Source organism: Equus asinus, chromosome 26, assembly GCF_041296235.1.
Source record: "Equus asinus isolate D_3611 breed Donkey chromosome 26, EquAss-T2T_v2, whole genome shotgun sequence".
NCBI classification, from domain to species: domain Eukaryota; kingdom Metazoa; phylum Chordata; class Mammalia; order Perissodactyla; family Equidae; genus Equus; species Equus asinus.
In genome coordinates, this window is record NC_091815.1 from 29399311 (window position 1) to 29414967 (window position 15657).

Here is a 15657-nt window from a genome sequence, read left to right on the forward strand (position 1 = left end):
TGATTTGATAAAGCATCTGGACCATCCCTTGAGGGCAGTGCACAGACACGCAGGTGAAATAATTGAATTTCATGTTAGGCTGCATCTCCCTGGCATCAGGAAGGAAAACACAAATTGAAGTTAAATATTCTGTTCCTGTTGATTACACAAATGTGGTCAATGAAGGGGTTAGCACTCAGGCTCCGACTGTCAAATGCCAAATTTTGAAATTGGCTTTTGGCACTTACTAATTTGGTAACATCGGCAAATTATTTAACATCTCTCTGCCTCTGGCTGCTAAACCGTAAAATAGAGGGAATAATAGTATTTACCTAAAAAAGTTGTGAAGATGAAGCGAGAGTCCCAGAGTCCAGAATAATCTCTGGTACACACTGAGCGCTCTGCAGAAATTAAAAGAAACCTGAACTAAATTGGAGCAGGGAAGGCCTCTAGGGGGCGCCCTCAGGCCACGGCACACATCAGCAATGGCGCAAAGAGGGAGGAGACCTACCCTTGCGTCTCCAACAGGATGTCAAACTACTTTACTAAGGCAGATTTCTCTCCCCACCCAGCAACAGCCCAGCCAATGAGAAGCCATCGCTGCCCTGAACCATTACTTTCCTTCAGGGAACTTACATTTAGAACAGCCCCTTCCTACTCCCCCTTTTTCTATAAAAATAGCTCCCCTCCTTTGTTTTCTGGATTTGCCCAGGGTTTGCCTTAGCATGCACGTCGTGAATTGCAATTCTTTTAGCTATTCCCAAATAAACTTGTTTTGAGGGTAAAAATAACTGGCGAGTTTGCCTTTTAAGCTAACAGCTCCATAAGAGATAGCTGTGTATAACAGAAGGAATATATGTTCAGTAAATGAGAAACGCAAACATATATTGGAGTGGTTATATGGATATTTTTAGGTATTCCTCTCTTTTTCCCACCCTCATTTCAGTGAAATAGCAACTCCATCATATATTTGAGCAAATAATAAGTCTTTATAGTGACCATTGCATAAACATCTAATTAACAATAATGTATTCATCTTTCAAATTCAGAAACTTCCTGAGGAACGATTACAATGAGGTTGATTACAAGAATCTATGCTGAAGCTTGTCTTTTTACGCTCACTATGTCTGTCTTAGTAGTCAACTTCTGAATTATTTGTGCTATTAACAAAAGTGGAAATCTAGAATATGTTCTGCCTCCACTGTATTTTTTCTTTTTGGTCCTTCGTTCTTTTTATATAGAAAAAGTGCCTAAAACTGCAAAATAAAGGCTTTTCCCCCCTTTTTTTCTAGTAGTAGCAGGTACAAGTCTATTAGTAAAAGTCTTGCAGTGTTCTTTTAAGCCTGACTCTTCAAATATTTGCTATTATGTTTTGTTTGTCAATGAGAAAAGCAAAACTCCCCTGGCGCCAGAGAACGGCTTCAAGGCGGCAAAACAGCAGGAAACCACGAAGACGGTTCTGGATGTCGCAGTTCGGGCGCTCCGAGAGTCTGGAGTTTGTTTGCTGTCGTTTAAGCACTAAGAGGACGCACATGGTTCGTCCTCCTCTTGGGGATTCTGGGAAATGTATGCCCGAACTCTGTCCCAAGCGGAAACGAGGAGCCCAGGCGCTGGTTCCCGCGGGGCTTCTGGGAAGTGTAGTCCAGGAGCGCCTTGTCGTCGGAGGCACTTCCGGCCCGGGAAAGCGAGGCCGCCACCATCTTTTCGGTCCGGGAGGTGAGTCCGCCGCGTGCCCCCACGCCCCCCTCCGAGCCCTTTCGGGCCGAGCGTGGGGACTAGTCGCTGCCTAGCCGGCCGTCTCAGGATGGAGAAGCGGCGGCCGCCGGCGGAGGCTGGGAGGCGGAGGAGGGCGGAAGCGTGGATGCCCCCGGCTCTCCTCCCCCTCCTAGAAGCACCGCTGCTGCTTCGATCGGTACCATCCATGGCGAGTTGTTGGTCACCTTTGCGCTCTGCTGTCCTCCCCTGTGAAGCAGCGAGGGAGAGCTGCTGGGTAGGGTGGCGGCTAGAATGACACGGGGCGATACGTGTCAACAGACATGATGATGGGTTGGCTCCTGCGATTGATCCCTTTTGGCTGGAAGCCCCGGTGGAGAGAGAGAGAGAGAGGGTCAGGACTCCAGGAGCAAGGCCAGGGCCCTTCTGTCCTCCTTCTGGGGCCCCCAGAGCTCTTTCCGAACCCTTACCAATCTCTGTTTCAGGAAGGACCGAGTCACCCCGCGCTGGGGCCTGGGGATGTCCGCTGCAGCTTCTCCGGGGGACGGACAGCGTCGTGCTGTCCCTCCGCATCCTTTTCTTCGCCCCTGGATTCGGGAAGGAGGGCTTCTTGGCTTCTCACAGCATAGCCCCAGGTACAGACTACTGACAGTTCTTTCTTGTTCTGTCATCGCCGTCGTCAATTCATCAGATTCCCTTCACTCTGTAAATTACTCTTAGGAAAATGTTTCAAGTATTTGTTGAATAAACCTGAGGCTGTTGAATCTGCTTGTTAATATGTATGTGTGTAGTTCTTTTTCTTTTTTTCCTTAAAGATTAGCACCTGAGCTAACAACTGTTGCCAATCTTCTTTTTTTTTTTTTCCTGCTTTTTTCTCCCGAAATCTCTCCAGCACCTAGTTGTGTATTTTAGTTGTGGGTCCTTCTAGTTGTGGCTGCATGTGTGTATTTCTACCTCTGCCACGTACATATATATTTTTAAATATTTGTTTTAAATATATATTTATTTGTATATCTGCCATTTACATTTTCCTAAATGTAAATGGTAAATGTGAAAAGCTTTACATTTCTTCTCCTTTTTTTTGTCTTCACTTCGCTTTGTCCCTCTTTGATTTGCCCTCACCTGGTTGGGAAGTTATATGGGCTTCTGTTATTCTTTTAATTTCTAGAAATGATTATCTGTCTCAACAAATACTAAACATGGTCAGCATGTATTCTCATTCTCAAAAATATAGAGACTAAAAATATACTTGAAGTTTGAACTGTAGGCTAGGTTATAGGTCAGCTTTTTATTATAACCACCCTCCAAAATTGTCTCATCGTTCTTGGGCTCGTTTTGTTTTGTTTTAAGATTTTACCAACATATTTACAGATGTTTTCTTACCATTGCTTCTTTCAGGGTTCATTTAGTCATAGATTTTCATTTTTGTCTAGCTAAAATGTCTTCGTTTCTCCCTCACGTAAATAATCATTGAGTTGAGCATAGCATTCAAGGTGGACAATAATTTTCTTTCTTCATTTTGGGGAGATTATCCAGTTGTTTCAGATCTTCATTCTGTTTTCCTGTTTCTGTCAGTCTACTAGGCATTTCTGTGAGGTAAACTATGTTTCCTTTCTGGGAGCCTTAAGGTTTTTATTGTTGTTTTTAGTTCATTTTGTTTATTTATATTTTTTGAGTCCTTTGCGTTCCTGAGTGTCGCTGTGATTTATTTAGGAGTAGATTGATTTATACAATTCAGAATTTCTATATATGAACTCAACAGTAACCTCTTGAAATAAGACCCCTCTGCCATTTCTTGCATTCTCTTCTCACACTCTGGTTAGGCAAATATTGGGGCCTCTCAGTCTGTCTTCCATGTTTCTTGATTTTTATTTTGTCTCTTTCTCTTTCCTATGTGTTTTTTACATCTCTGTGCGCATAGGATAAAGGACTTTAGCCAATAAGCCTTTTCTGACTTCATTAAGTAAATGGACCCAAAATGATATTTTTTAGAAAACTAATACCAGTGTCAATAAAGTGTTATTAGCTGGGCAACAAATTATTCAATAGGAAGAAATTTTAAGTCTGAATGAGGGCTTTCAGAGATTAAAGGTGACTTTCAGAGGAGAGCAGGTACCTTTCAGGTCTTATGCGTTGTTTTTGTTATTAGAAAAGACATTTGCAAATACAATTTATGATGCAAAGTATTGCCTGCTTTTTTGCGGCTACAAGAAAAAGGGACTCCTTGTTCTTAGAACTTTCCATCTCCTCATTTAATCCTTACAACAGCCCTATGAGGTGGATATGATTTACGATTCTTATCCTACCCTCATTGTGCAGCTGACCAAAGTGAGGCACAGAAAGGTTTTTTAACCTCCCCAAGGTTACACAGATGCTAAGTATCATTGCCGGGGTTTAAATCTAGGCCCTTAACTCCAGAGCCTATGTTTTTTTTTAGCCCCTGTTTTCCGGTGCCTCTCATTTCCTGCCATCCCCGGGATCAGAAATCCTCACAGTAGGGATGCTGGATTTGGTTGTGCGGGTTGTTCACGGCCCAGTGGCCCTTGGCTGACAGACCTCTGAGTAGCTGGAATCTAGTCCGTGTTCTGCTTCCCAAGCTGGATGTGCCGACACCTGCCTAGAAGTAGGAGCCCTCTCTTGTAGTTTCTACGAAGATCCACGTGGGCTCCTGGCAGCCCTGGCCTGCATTTCATGGCTTCTCTGTCCTTCCGTAGTTATGCCTTCTCAGGACTCTGACCTTCCCCAGAAGGAGCAGGAGAAAATGACCAAGTTTCAGGTGAGTAAGGCATTCCTTTCTGTCTCCTGAGATGTGATTTTATTTCTCAAAGATGAGGCCCATCTTTTTTCTCCTCCTTGGAAAGGTTAATGGAAAACAGCAGATCCTGAGTGCTTGTTGTGAGCCGTGCTGTGTGTGCACATGTGTTTTGTGTGTTTTATCATCTTTATTTCACAAAACGATGTTTGAAAAAATAATAGAATTTTGAAATAGACAAAAATAATTTACACTGCTGCCCTGCTTACAGACTAGCTCTTCTCACTTTCCCATAATTCTTTTCCGCGTGCATTCGTAACTACATATTTGCAATATTAGAATTGATGGGATATGTTATATACATTAGATAAGGGCTTAATATCTCTAATTCTTATTAGGACAAGTAAGATAAAGACAAACCAAATTGGAATATAAGTAAAAGAAATGAATAGGAGGGGCTGGCCCCGTGGCCGAATGGTTAAGTTCGCATGCTCCACTTCGGCGGCCCAGGGTTTCGCCAGTTTGGATCCTGGGCATGGACATGGCACCACTCGTCAGGCCATGCTGAGGCGGTGTCCCACATGCCACAACTAGAAGGACCTACAACTAAAAAATACATCTATGTACTGGGGGCCTTTTGCAGGGGAGAAGATGACAAAAAAACAAAAAGACTGGCAATAGATGTTAGCTCAGGTGCCAATCTTAAAAAAAAAACAGAAATGAATAGGAGTATCACAAAAGAGGAAAGTAAATTTATGAAGAAAATAATGGTCATTAATAACTAAATGTGTGCAAACGTTAATAAGACCTTTCTATTTATTTATGTCATTTAGATTGTCAAAGATTTTTTTTTTAATTTTATTTTTCCTTTTTCTCCCCAAAGCCCCCCGGTACATAGTTGTATGTTTTTTTTTTAGTTGTGGGTCCTGCTAGTTGTGGCATGTGGGATGCCACCTCAGCATAGCTTGATGAGCAGTGCCATGTCCGCACCCAGGATTCGAACCAGTGAAACCCTGGGCTGCTGCAGCAGAGCGCACAAATTTAACCACTTGGCCGTGGGTCCGGCCCCTCCAAGGTTTTTTTAAAAAGGAATTGGGTCCTTTTTGGCCAGAGTCTGGCCATTCAGGAACACTTGTATTCTCTCATGTGAAATGTGGCTTGAGAAAAGCTTGGGAGAGGCACATCTGCCATTACGCTTTCAACATTTTTAAAGTGCATATTCCACAACTTTGCAGTTGCTGCTTGTTGGCCAAGCTCTCTGTGAAAGTGTCTTTGCCGCATTGATTATGAGCAGAAACCTCTACCTAATCGTACGTTATTTGGATTGATTCAAGATGAATCCTCAGTTCTGAGGAGTACTAGACTGCGGTCACGAAATGGGATGGAGGAGATCATAACGATATTAATTGTTCAAGTCGATGGGGCATTGATGTGGCCGGCACCTCTCTCAGTGCTTTGCCTGTATGCCCTCATCTAATCCTTTCGAACAGCTCGCGATTTAGACACAGTTATAGAGAAGAGGAGATCGAGATGGTGAGAGGTTAATGAGTTTGCCCAGGGTCCTTGAATGACCTTGAAATTGAACTCGGCCTGTGCCCTGGCCGGCTGTGAATGCCTTGGAAACTCAGAGGAAGAGCTATACACTGTCCTGCTGGGTGCTGCAGGCAGTGAGCTTTGTGCACACTAAAAACAGTGATGGAGTCCAAGCTTTGGGGGAGGCAGAGAGGAGACGGGGAGAGGGACAACTGCCTGGGACCCCTTTGAATCTGTAACAGGTTTTCTGGTGACCCTCTTTTTTTCTTTGAGGAGGATTGGCTCTGAGCTAACATCTGCTGCCAATCCTCCTCTTTTTGCTGAGGAAGACTGGTCCTGAGCTAACATCCATGCCCGTCTTCCTCTACTTTATGTCTGGGACGCCTACCACAGCATGGCTTGCCAAGCGGTGCCATGTCCACATCCAGGATCCAAACCGGCGAACCCCCGGCCACCGAAGTGGAACATGTGCACTTAACCACTGCGCCACCAGCCAGCCTCTTGGTGACCCTCTTTATCTTTCCCAGTGCCACCCTTCTTCCAGTGGGGGTCGTAAGATTGAGGTTGCGTGTGTTTGGCGTTGTAGGAGGCAGTGACGTTCAGGGACGTGGCCGTGACCTTCACGGAGGAGGAGCTGGGGCTGCTGGACCCCGCCCAGAGGCAGCTGTACCGGGACGTGATGCTGGAGAACTTCAGGAACCTGCTGTCTGTGGGTGAGGACAGGCACCCTCTGACATTAAACCTCAACCCCTTGAGAGTCCCTGTGTCCTCAGTTGTTCAAAGCTTTGGACCTTTCGAAATGCTTCCCTGACCTTGAAGATGGAAGTTTTTCTAAGCCCTCGGACTACAGGCCTAGGTCTTTCTACTCAAGCAAAATTCTGCCCAGGAGTGATGTTTCCCCACTGGGGACATTTGGCAATGTCTGGGGACGGTTTTGATTGTCACAACTGGGGGAAGGGTGCTACTGGCATCTAGGGGCTAACGATGCTACTAAACCTACCGTGCACGGGACAATCCTACAACAAAGAATTAGCCAGTCCAGAATGTGAGTAGTGCCTCAGTTGCGAAACCTTCTTGTCTTTGTTTGTTTGTTTGTTTTTGAGGAAGATTAGCCCTGAGCTAACATCTGCTGCCAGTCCTCTTTTTGCTGAGGAAGACTGGCCCTGCGCTAACGTCCATGCCCTTCTTCCTTTACTTTATATGTGGGATGCCACCACAGCATGGCTTGACAGGTAGTGTGTAGCTCCGCACCCGGGATCTGAACTGGTGAACTTGGGCTGCTGAAACGGAATGTGCACAGTTAACTGCTGCACCACCAGGCCGGCCCTGAGAAACCCTGTCTTAACTGAATTATAAATGGGCAGTTTAACTTGTATACTCTGTCTTTCAAATTGTGGTTGTGACCCATTGGTGGGCCATGGAATCAGCTTAGCACATTGTACTGGCATTAATTTTTTTTGATGAAATAGAACAAGGACAGAGTCTATCATTTCCTTATCAAGACCTCACGTTGGAGCAAAAATGGTGACCATTTGCTGTGAGTGGGATGAGAGTGTGGGAAATCTAATTTTATCTCTATATAGATGTGAACTAGGTCACGATCTAAGTTTATTACAGTTTGTGATCAAAAAAGTCCTTAAAATATCACTTTAGAGATTCTGGGCATTATAGAATTTCAAATATGTTTTAGCTGAGTTCCTCTTAAATATGTGTATCTGCCTTTCCGTAGGACACCTTCCCTTCAAACCAAGTCTGCTGTCCCAGTTGGAGGCAGAAGAAAACCTTTGCATGGTGGAACGAGAAACGTGGAGAAATGGGTGTTCCAGTGAGAAGCACGTGGCCGCTCTTGCAGGTACTAGCCAAGCTGCTGCTGCCCACGCCCACGGTTCCCGCTCCTGTCCAAGCGCTGTCCTCTCCGGCCTGGCTGTGACGGCAGCCTCCGCGCTGGTCTCCGGGCTTCCTCCCTTACGCTCCTGTGATCTCTTCTCCACGTGGTAGCCAGAGCGATTCTTTAGAAAGCAAGTAAGATCTCGCCATTCCTCCGCTCAGAACCTTCCAAAGGCTTCCCACCTGAGTCCTCTCGGGGGACTGCAGGAGCCCACCTGCCCTGGCCTCCTTGCCCTCTTCCTCGTTGATCTGTCCTTGTAGCCGTGCTTGCATCATTCCTGCCGTCCTGGCCCCCTTGGAGTGTTCTCTCCTGTTCCATGGCCTTTGACTAGCTCTCTTCTGCCTCGGTCTGGAGGCCCACAGCCACTCCCTTCCTCACTCACATCTTTGCTCAAATGTCATCTCAAGGTGGGCCTCGGTGTCTGCCCTATTTAAAATACCACGCTCTCTCCATTCTCCATCCCCTTCCCCCGCCTCATTTTGAGTCTCATCTCTGATCACCTGACCTAGTAACATATTTTTATTTACTTGTTCATCATCTGTCTCCCCACGAAAGGAGGAATTTGGGCAGTGTTATTGCTGTGTCTACTCAGGGCCTCCGATGGGCCTTCTGTTCAGCAGGTGCTCAGTACCTACGTGTGGAATGAATAAATTATTTAAATAACAACTATTCCATTAAGTGGAAGTGAGGAGGCTCTCCTCGCGGCCTCTCCTAACCTCTGGTCGCAGCCTTTCCCATCCAGGAAGAGCCCTGCTCAGTCCCCAGCCGGCCATCTCCCTTTCCGCCTGGCCTCTCGCTGCCCTCCTTTCTCCTGCCCCCCTCTCCCTTCCTCACTCTTGACCTCCTTTCCTTTCTCTCCCATCTTTCCATTTCCTTTAATTTGCATATTTCTCAGTACTATCTATTTAAAAATTAGATATTCCTGGGGAAGGTAATTTATATACTCTTCTTTTGCCTAAAAATCAAATTCAAGACACTTACCCGCAAGCATGATAAATTAGGCCCTGAATTCTGTGAGTAAGTGATGGATGTCGTCCTTTGTCTTTGTCCGTCTCCCTTCTTATGTCTGCATGTTGCTTCTCCTTCGAGGCGTTCAGGAAGGTTGCATCCTGGCCTCACTTTCCTGGGTCTCATATGCAAACTTAACCTCAGGAATTAGGATCCTAAGTATTGTCACTTTTCAGTTTTGCCTAATAGCCCAAGTCTCTCTCTTAGTCAATCTTGGAGCATTTTCTGCCACCGTTTCTCAAAGGTTTTTTTGACCTCTTGACCAACATGCTTCAGGAGTTTGCAACCATGCTCCACATACAAATACTATCCTAAAATGCCCTTCATGGGTCACGGGAGCTGAGATTAAAGTGCTTGTTTTTGTAAGGATTCTTAAACACAAAAAGCTACAGATATTGGAGACAAGTGGACCTCGAGTCTCTGTTACTCCCAGAGGTGGCTCATTGGCTCAGAGCACATGAGTGCGATTGATGGATTCTTGGGGAACATGATCTTCCAGCGAATGTGTAACATGATTCTGATTTCTGAGACATCTTTGAATATGTAAAGTCCATACTTACTAACTTGAGATAAAAGCTATTCACAATTATCAGAACAAATTATATACCACCATATATCACAAGTATCAGGACAAAAGTCGTCAATACCAATATGCCAGGTGTTACAATGATCAGTTCTCATGTCACAATTTCAAGTTTGCCACTTAAGAGTGAAAGTGCCTCATCCATACACCAACCTAACACTTGACCACCTTCCCCTCTCTCTGATACCGAAACAATCGTATGACCTATATCTGGTACTTGTTTAGTGGTTTCAAACTGGACATTTCCAGAGATCAAAAGGCACTGTCCTACTGTAGAGATGAGGAGAGTCCTGATTAGGAAAGGAAATTACAGAATTTTTAAATAAGTTTTCCCATGTCATTTGCATCCTAATGGTCTTAACTAGCTAATGTCACAGGCCATGTGAGGGGCCTTTTACATATTCTGGTGTGTCCTTGTACCACATGCCTGAAGTTAGCCCCAACATCACAGGTTAAGGGCACGGCCCTCCACAAGACCGCCCACCAAGACCAGATGCCAGCTGGGCTCCCAGGGCCACTCCCGCTTCTGACCAACTGGCCACACCTTCGGGGGTTCACATGATAACTCACTAGAACGACTCAACTCAGGAAGGTGCTATGCTTAAAATTACAATTTTATTATAGCAAAAAGATACAAATTGGAACCAGTGAAGAGGAGAGATGCATAGGGTGAGGTCTGGAGACTTCCCCCCACCTCCCTCTTCTAAGGGCCTTTATGATTACTTTGGGCCCATCCAGATAACTCAGGATAACCTCCTCATCACAGGATCCTTAATTTACTCAAATCTAAAGTCCCTTTTGCCATATACACTAACCTATTGACAGGTTCCATGGGTCAGGGCATGGATGTCTTTGGGGGCCATTCAGTTAGCCCAGAAATGTGTATGTACCTGTTGACAGTTTTTCAACTTGTATTATTAGAATGTAACTTTCCGTTTAAGCAAACTAATTATTAAACATTTAATATGCCCCCTTAAACATTTAAAGCCAGTGGCTTCCATACATTGTTAATCACAGACCCTCAATAAGAAATATTTCGGGTCTGGCCCTGTGGCCAAGGGGTTAAGTTCACACACTCCGCTTCAGTAGCCTGGGGTTTCACTCGTTCAGATCCTGGGCACAGACCTAGCACCACTCATCAGGCCATGCTGAGGCGGCGTCCCACATAGCACAACCAGAAGGACCTACAACTAGAATATACAACTATGTCCTGGGGGAGCTTTGGGGAGAAGAAGAAGAAGAAAAAAAAAAAGATTGGCAACAGATGTTAGCTCAGGGCCAATCTTTTTTAAAAAAAAATTTCACATCTTGACCCAGCATAAATATAACACATGCATTTTTATGTCTGTATCTACAGCTGAAACAAGCATTTCATTGGGTGGTACCCTTACTACTCGTGACATTTCTCATGTTTTTGTCCTATTTCTCCTTTTTTGAAATGTTTGTCGCAGTTAACGGAATTGGTTTCACATTTCACTAACACATCCCAACAATGTGAAAGATTCTGTCACAGTGGGCACAAAGCAGTGAAGAGAGCAAAGCGCATATTTTCCTCATGACGGTTCTATTCTGGTGGGTCTAGAAAGACGAGAAAAAATTAGGAAGAATACTGTAATACGGTAAATCAAATAATAAGTGCTGTGGGGAAAGATAAAGCAGGGTGAGGCAGATGGGAAGAATCAAATGTGGGGGCGGGGGGTATTTCTTATTGGGTGGTGGGGAAGGCTGCACCCGATCGAGTGCCATTTGAGCAGAGACCCAGAGGGAAAGAGGGAGAATGCAGGCTTCACTTTGTGCGCAAAAGCTTTCCATGCCACGTGCAGCTCTCTCTCTTCCTCTTCAGCGTCATCCTCGAGAGTCTGCGCTGTGCTCTTTCTTTTCCTCTCCCATGTTCTTTCTCAGTTGTGCAAGAGTAGTCTTCCCTTTTCCACCTCTTTTTACAGAGACCTAAATCACTACCAGGTTTAAAACAATGAATGTGATTGATCCAACCGCTTCCCAGATTTCCTCTTGGAAGATAATTTCTGCCAGGACCTAAAATACTATTTTATGCCCACAGTCTGAGCTTTTGTGGCTTTATAGGGTCGAATCCCGCTTGTCATTAGCCCACTGAGGAAGAGGTGAGTAGGCTTTTCATGGACGTCACTGTAGGTCGGCATGTGGATTGACTTTGTTGCTCTGCGGCCCTCTGGTTTCAGACTTACATCTCTCATAGTAAACCGTTAGACTTGTGGTTCTAAGTGGGTCACACTTACACTAAGTGGATAAGAGCCTGTGGACCGTATCCTTTGCTTCCACTTGCTAGAAGATGTAAGAAAAAGGTAAGTGATGTTGTCCCAATATGACCATTCCCCTGGTTTATTAAGCCCTTCCTCTACGGCCTAAGTGTGAAATCCTGATATTTTTGAATAAAGCATTTACTTGTCCTCGTCTCTGAATATTGCTTTTCCTGATAGGCAGCAAGAATCAAAATGAGATGGAGACTCTTCAGAAAGTTGCCTTAAAATACTTTTCACGTGAAGAGCTATCCTGCTGGCAAATCTGGAAACAGGTTGCAAGTGACTTAACCGATTGTCTTCAGAGGAAGAGTTCTCAGTTACTCCAAGGCGATTGTATTCAGGTTTCTGAAAATGGGGAGGATAGAACGAATCACAAAGGAGCTAGCTCCAGTGACATTGAAAACCAAGAGTTTGCGATTTTGAGAACCCAGGATTCTTGCAGGAATACACATCTGAGTGAGTCGCGGAATCAGAGAAGAGGCAAGCAAATTAACATGAAAAATAACCTGCATGTATGTGAAGCCTTTGTGAAGAAATCACGACTTGGTGATTGTGTTAAAACTGACGCGGAACAGAAACCCTACAGATGTAATGAATGTGGCACAAGCATTCGTGATGGCTTCAACCAGCATTTACTCTTAGGAGAGAAACTCCATCCATGTCGTGAGGGTGGGAAAGGCTTCAGTTATGGCCCAGTGCTTCCAGTTCATCAGCACGTCCACCCAGGAGAGAGATGCTCCAGCCAGAGCGCACATCTGCAGCCGCATCAGAGAACTCACCCAGAAGTGAAGCTCCATCGATGTCACGATGCTGACGATTGCTTCAGCAAGAGCTCTTTTCATTCCCATCAGTCTCATCCCGCGGGAGAGAAGGCCTATCAATGTGACAGTTGTGGCAAGCGCTTCAGTAGCAGCACAGGTCTCATCATTCATTACAGAACTCACACAGGAGAGAAGCCTTACAGATGTGAGGAGTGTGGGAAATGCTTCAGTCAGAGTTCCAATTTTCAGTGCCATCAGAGAGTCCACACTGAAGAAAAGCCATACAAATGTGAGGAGTGTGGGAAGGGCTTCGGCTGGAGTGTTAATCTTCGTGTTCATCAGCGGGTCCACAGGGGAGAGAAACCCTATAAATGTGAAGAGTGTGGGAAGGGCTTCACTCAGGCGGCCCACTATCACATCCATCAGAGGGTCCACACGGGGGAAAAACCGTACAAATGCGACGTCTGCGGGAAGGGCTTCAGTCACAATTCACCCTTAATATGCCATCGGAGAGTCCACACTGGAGAGAAACCATACAAATGCGAGGCGTGCGGGAAAGGCTTTACCCGTAACACGGATCTTCATATCCATTTCAGGGTTCACACGGGAGAGAAGCCGTACAAATGTAAGGAGTGTGGGAAGGGCTTCAGCCAGGCTTCCAATCTTCAAGTCCATCAGAACGTCCACACTGGGGAGAAGAGATTCAAGTGTGAAACGTGTGGGAAGGGCTTTAGTCAGTCATCCAAGCTGCAAACCCATCAGAGAGTCCACACTGGAGAGAAACCCTACAGCTGCGACGTGTGCGGGAAGGACTTCAGCTATAGTTCAAATCTTAAACTGCACCAAGTCATTCACACTGGAGAAAAGCCATATAAATGTGAGGAGTGTGGGAAGGGCTTCAGCTGGAGATCAAATCTTCACGCTCATCAGAGAGTCCACTCAGGAGAGAAGCCCTATAAATGCGAGGAGTGTGATAAGAGCTTCAGTCAGGCCATAGATTTTCGGGTCCATCAGCGAGTCCACACTGGAGAGAAACCGTACAAATGTGGGGTGTGTGGGAAAGGCTTCAGTCAATCCTCTGGTCTTCAGTCCCATCAGAGAGTCCACACTGGGGAGAAGCCGTACAAATGTGACGTCTGTGGAAAAGGCTTCCGATACAGTTCCCAGTTTATATACCATCAGAGAGGCCACACAGGAGAAAAACCTTACAAATGTGAGGAGTGTGGGAAGGGTTTCGGGAGGAGCTTGAATCTCCGCCATCATCAGAGGGTCCACACGGGAGAGAAACCCCATAAATGCGAGGAGTGTGGGAAGGCCTTCAGTCTCCCCTCCAACCTGAGAGTCCATCTGAGCGTCCACTCTAGGGAGAAGCTGTTTAAATGTGAGGAGTGTGGGAAGGGCTTCAGTCAGAGTTCGCGTCTTCAAGCCCACCAGAGAGTCCACACGGGAGAAAAACCCTACAAATGTGACGTGTGTGGGAAAGACTTCAGTCACCGTTCACGTCTTACGTACCATCAGAAAGTTCACATGGGCAAGAATTTTTAAAAATGAGAAATGTGTCAGTGGCTTCAGGCAGGATGCACATCTTTGAGTTTTTGGACAGTCCGTGCTGGTGATAAACTCTCTGAAGTACTGAGAGTGGAAAGGGATGTCTTCAGATGGAATCTTTCTGGCGAATCCTTAAAATGATGACATAGAACCATAGGAACGGGAATTGAACTCATATTCAGGGGAGAAATAGGTTGTAACCCTCTTGGTAAGATCCAGTTGACATAAATGATCTTTCAAAGAGAATGGATGCCTAAAGATAATGTGTGAAGAGGATATTTGCCATATACTAGCTAGTTTTGGGGGGGATTAGGGAGAGTTTGGGGTTATTTTCCCTTTTCTTTAATTTCCATTTTATACTTGTTTACAGTGACCATTATTTTTACTATAGCTGTAAAGCTACGAAAAATGAAATGAATAAAATTACAGACTAAAAATTTCCTGTGGCCAAGAACTCATAATATGTCGCTTTATTTCATATGGTCTATTGAGTTAAAATTAAGGAATAGATCCCCAGAGGTGAATCTTTGATCTCGAGACGTAAATTTGTAGCTGCTGCAGATGTATATAAAAGAATGTTCGTTGAATCGTTGTTTATAATAGCAAACATAGAAATCCATTGGATTGCCAAAATATCTTATGATTTCTTGATCCAGTGGAACTATGCAAACATCAAATGGCAGAAGGTCAATTTGTAGTTATGGATGTTGGAAGATGTCCAAGATAGCATAATCTGGAAGAAAACAAAGCGTGAGATTTTTGTATGATCTAATTTTTAAAAAAAGGTATAGATAACTAGGTGGGTGTTTACTCCTAGTTATCTCTAAATGATGGGATTTTTCCTTCATGTATATTTTTACGTTTCTTTAAACTTCTGCTTGAAATAATTTAAAACTTTCAAAAGAATTGTAAAACTCATGTAAAATCTCGCATATATTCTTTACACGGATTCACCATTTAACATGTTTGAGTCATTCTCTCCGTGTATGTGAATGTGTGAACACACACACACTGATACTTGTGTGTGCACATACGTTTTTTTTTTTTTAAAGATTTTATTTTTTCCTTTTTCTCCCCAAAGTCCCCCGGTACACAGCTGTGCATTCTTCGTTGTGGGTTCTTCCAGCTGTGGCATGTGGGACGCTGCCCCAGCGTGGTCCGATGAGCAGTGCCATGTCCGCCCCCAGGATTCAAACTAACGAAACACTGGGCTGCCTGAAGCGGAGCGCGCGAACTTAACCACTCGGCCACGGGGCCAGCCCTGCACATACGTTTTTTTAACCCTGAGTGTATTAGAGACTTCTTACTTCCTGCATTGAAATACTTAAGTGTGTATGTCCCAAGAACAAGGATATTTATTTACACAGCTACAGTATGTGTAGATCATTCAGGAAAACTTAATATTGATACGTACCGTTATCTAACCTTCAGACCTTACTCAAGTTTTATCAGTTCTCATGATATATTTATCACATTTTTTCTGGTCTAGAATCCAGTCAAGGATTATTCATTGCATTTAGAATCCTTTAATCTGGATCACTCCCTCATTCTTTGTTTTTAGTGACCTTGATATTTTTGGGTGTCTCTTTAATTTGGATTTGTCTGAGGTTTTC

The 15657-nt window shown here is 44.7% G+C and overlaps 1 protein-coding gene across 6 annotated transcripts; it reads left to right on the forward strand.

The window, feature by feature from the left end:
* The first annotated feature begins 1621 nt into the window (after positions 1–1621).
* Positions 1622–14493, forward strand: ZNF227 (zinc finger protein 227). Of its 6 annotated transcripts, none has more exons than XM_070498588.1 (6): positions 1622–1695; positions 2178–2327; positions 4130–4468; positions 6564–6690; positions 7707–7829; positions 11913–14487. In XM_070498588.1, exons 3-6 carry the CDS (start codon positions 4409–4411, stop codon positions 14039–14041), a joined length of 2439 nt encoding a protein of 812 aa, XP_070354689.1. In that variant the 5' UTR covers positions 1622–1695; positions 2178–2327; positions 4130–4408; the 3' UTR covers positions 14042–14487. The 6 variants fall into 6 exon arrangements, with proteins under 6 accessions (XP_070354689.1, XP_044614867.1, XP_070354690.1 ...); XM_044758932.2 differs by having other exon boundaries at positions 4407–4468; positions 7707–7999; XM_014831725.3 differs by having other exon boundaries at positions 1628–1695; positions 4407–4468; positions 11913–14493.
* The last annotated feature ends 1164 nt before the right edge of the window (positions 14494–15657 follow it).

Coding starts and splice junctions, on each gene's coding strand:
- ZNF227 (XM_070498588.1), top strand. CDS start 4,409: ATGCCTTCTCAGGACTCTGACCTTCCCCAGAAGGAGCAGGAGAAAATG. Junction 4,469..6,563: donor AGAAAATGACCAAGTTTCAG/GTGAGTAAGGCA, acceptor TTGGCGTTGTAG/GAGGCAGTGACGTTCAGGGA. Junction 7,830..11,912: donor GCACGTGGCCGCTCTTGCAG/GTACTAGCCAAG, acceptor TTTTCCTGATAG/GCAGCAAGAATCAAAATGAG.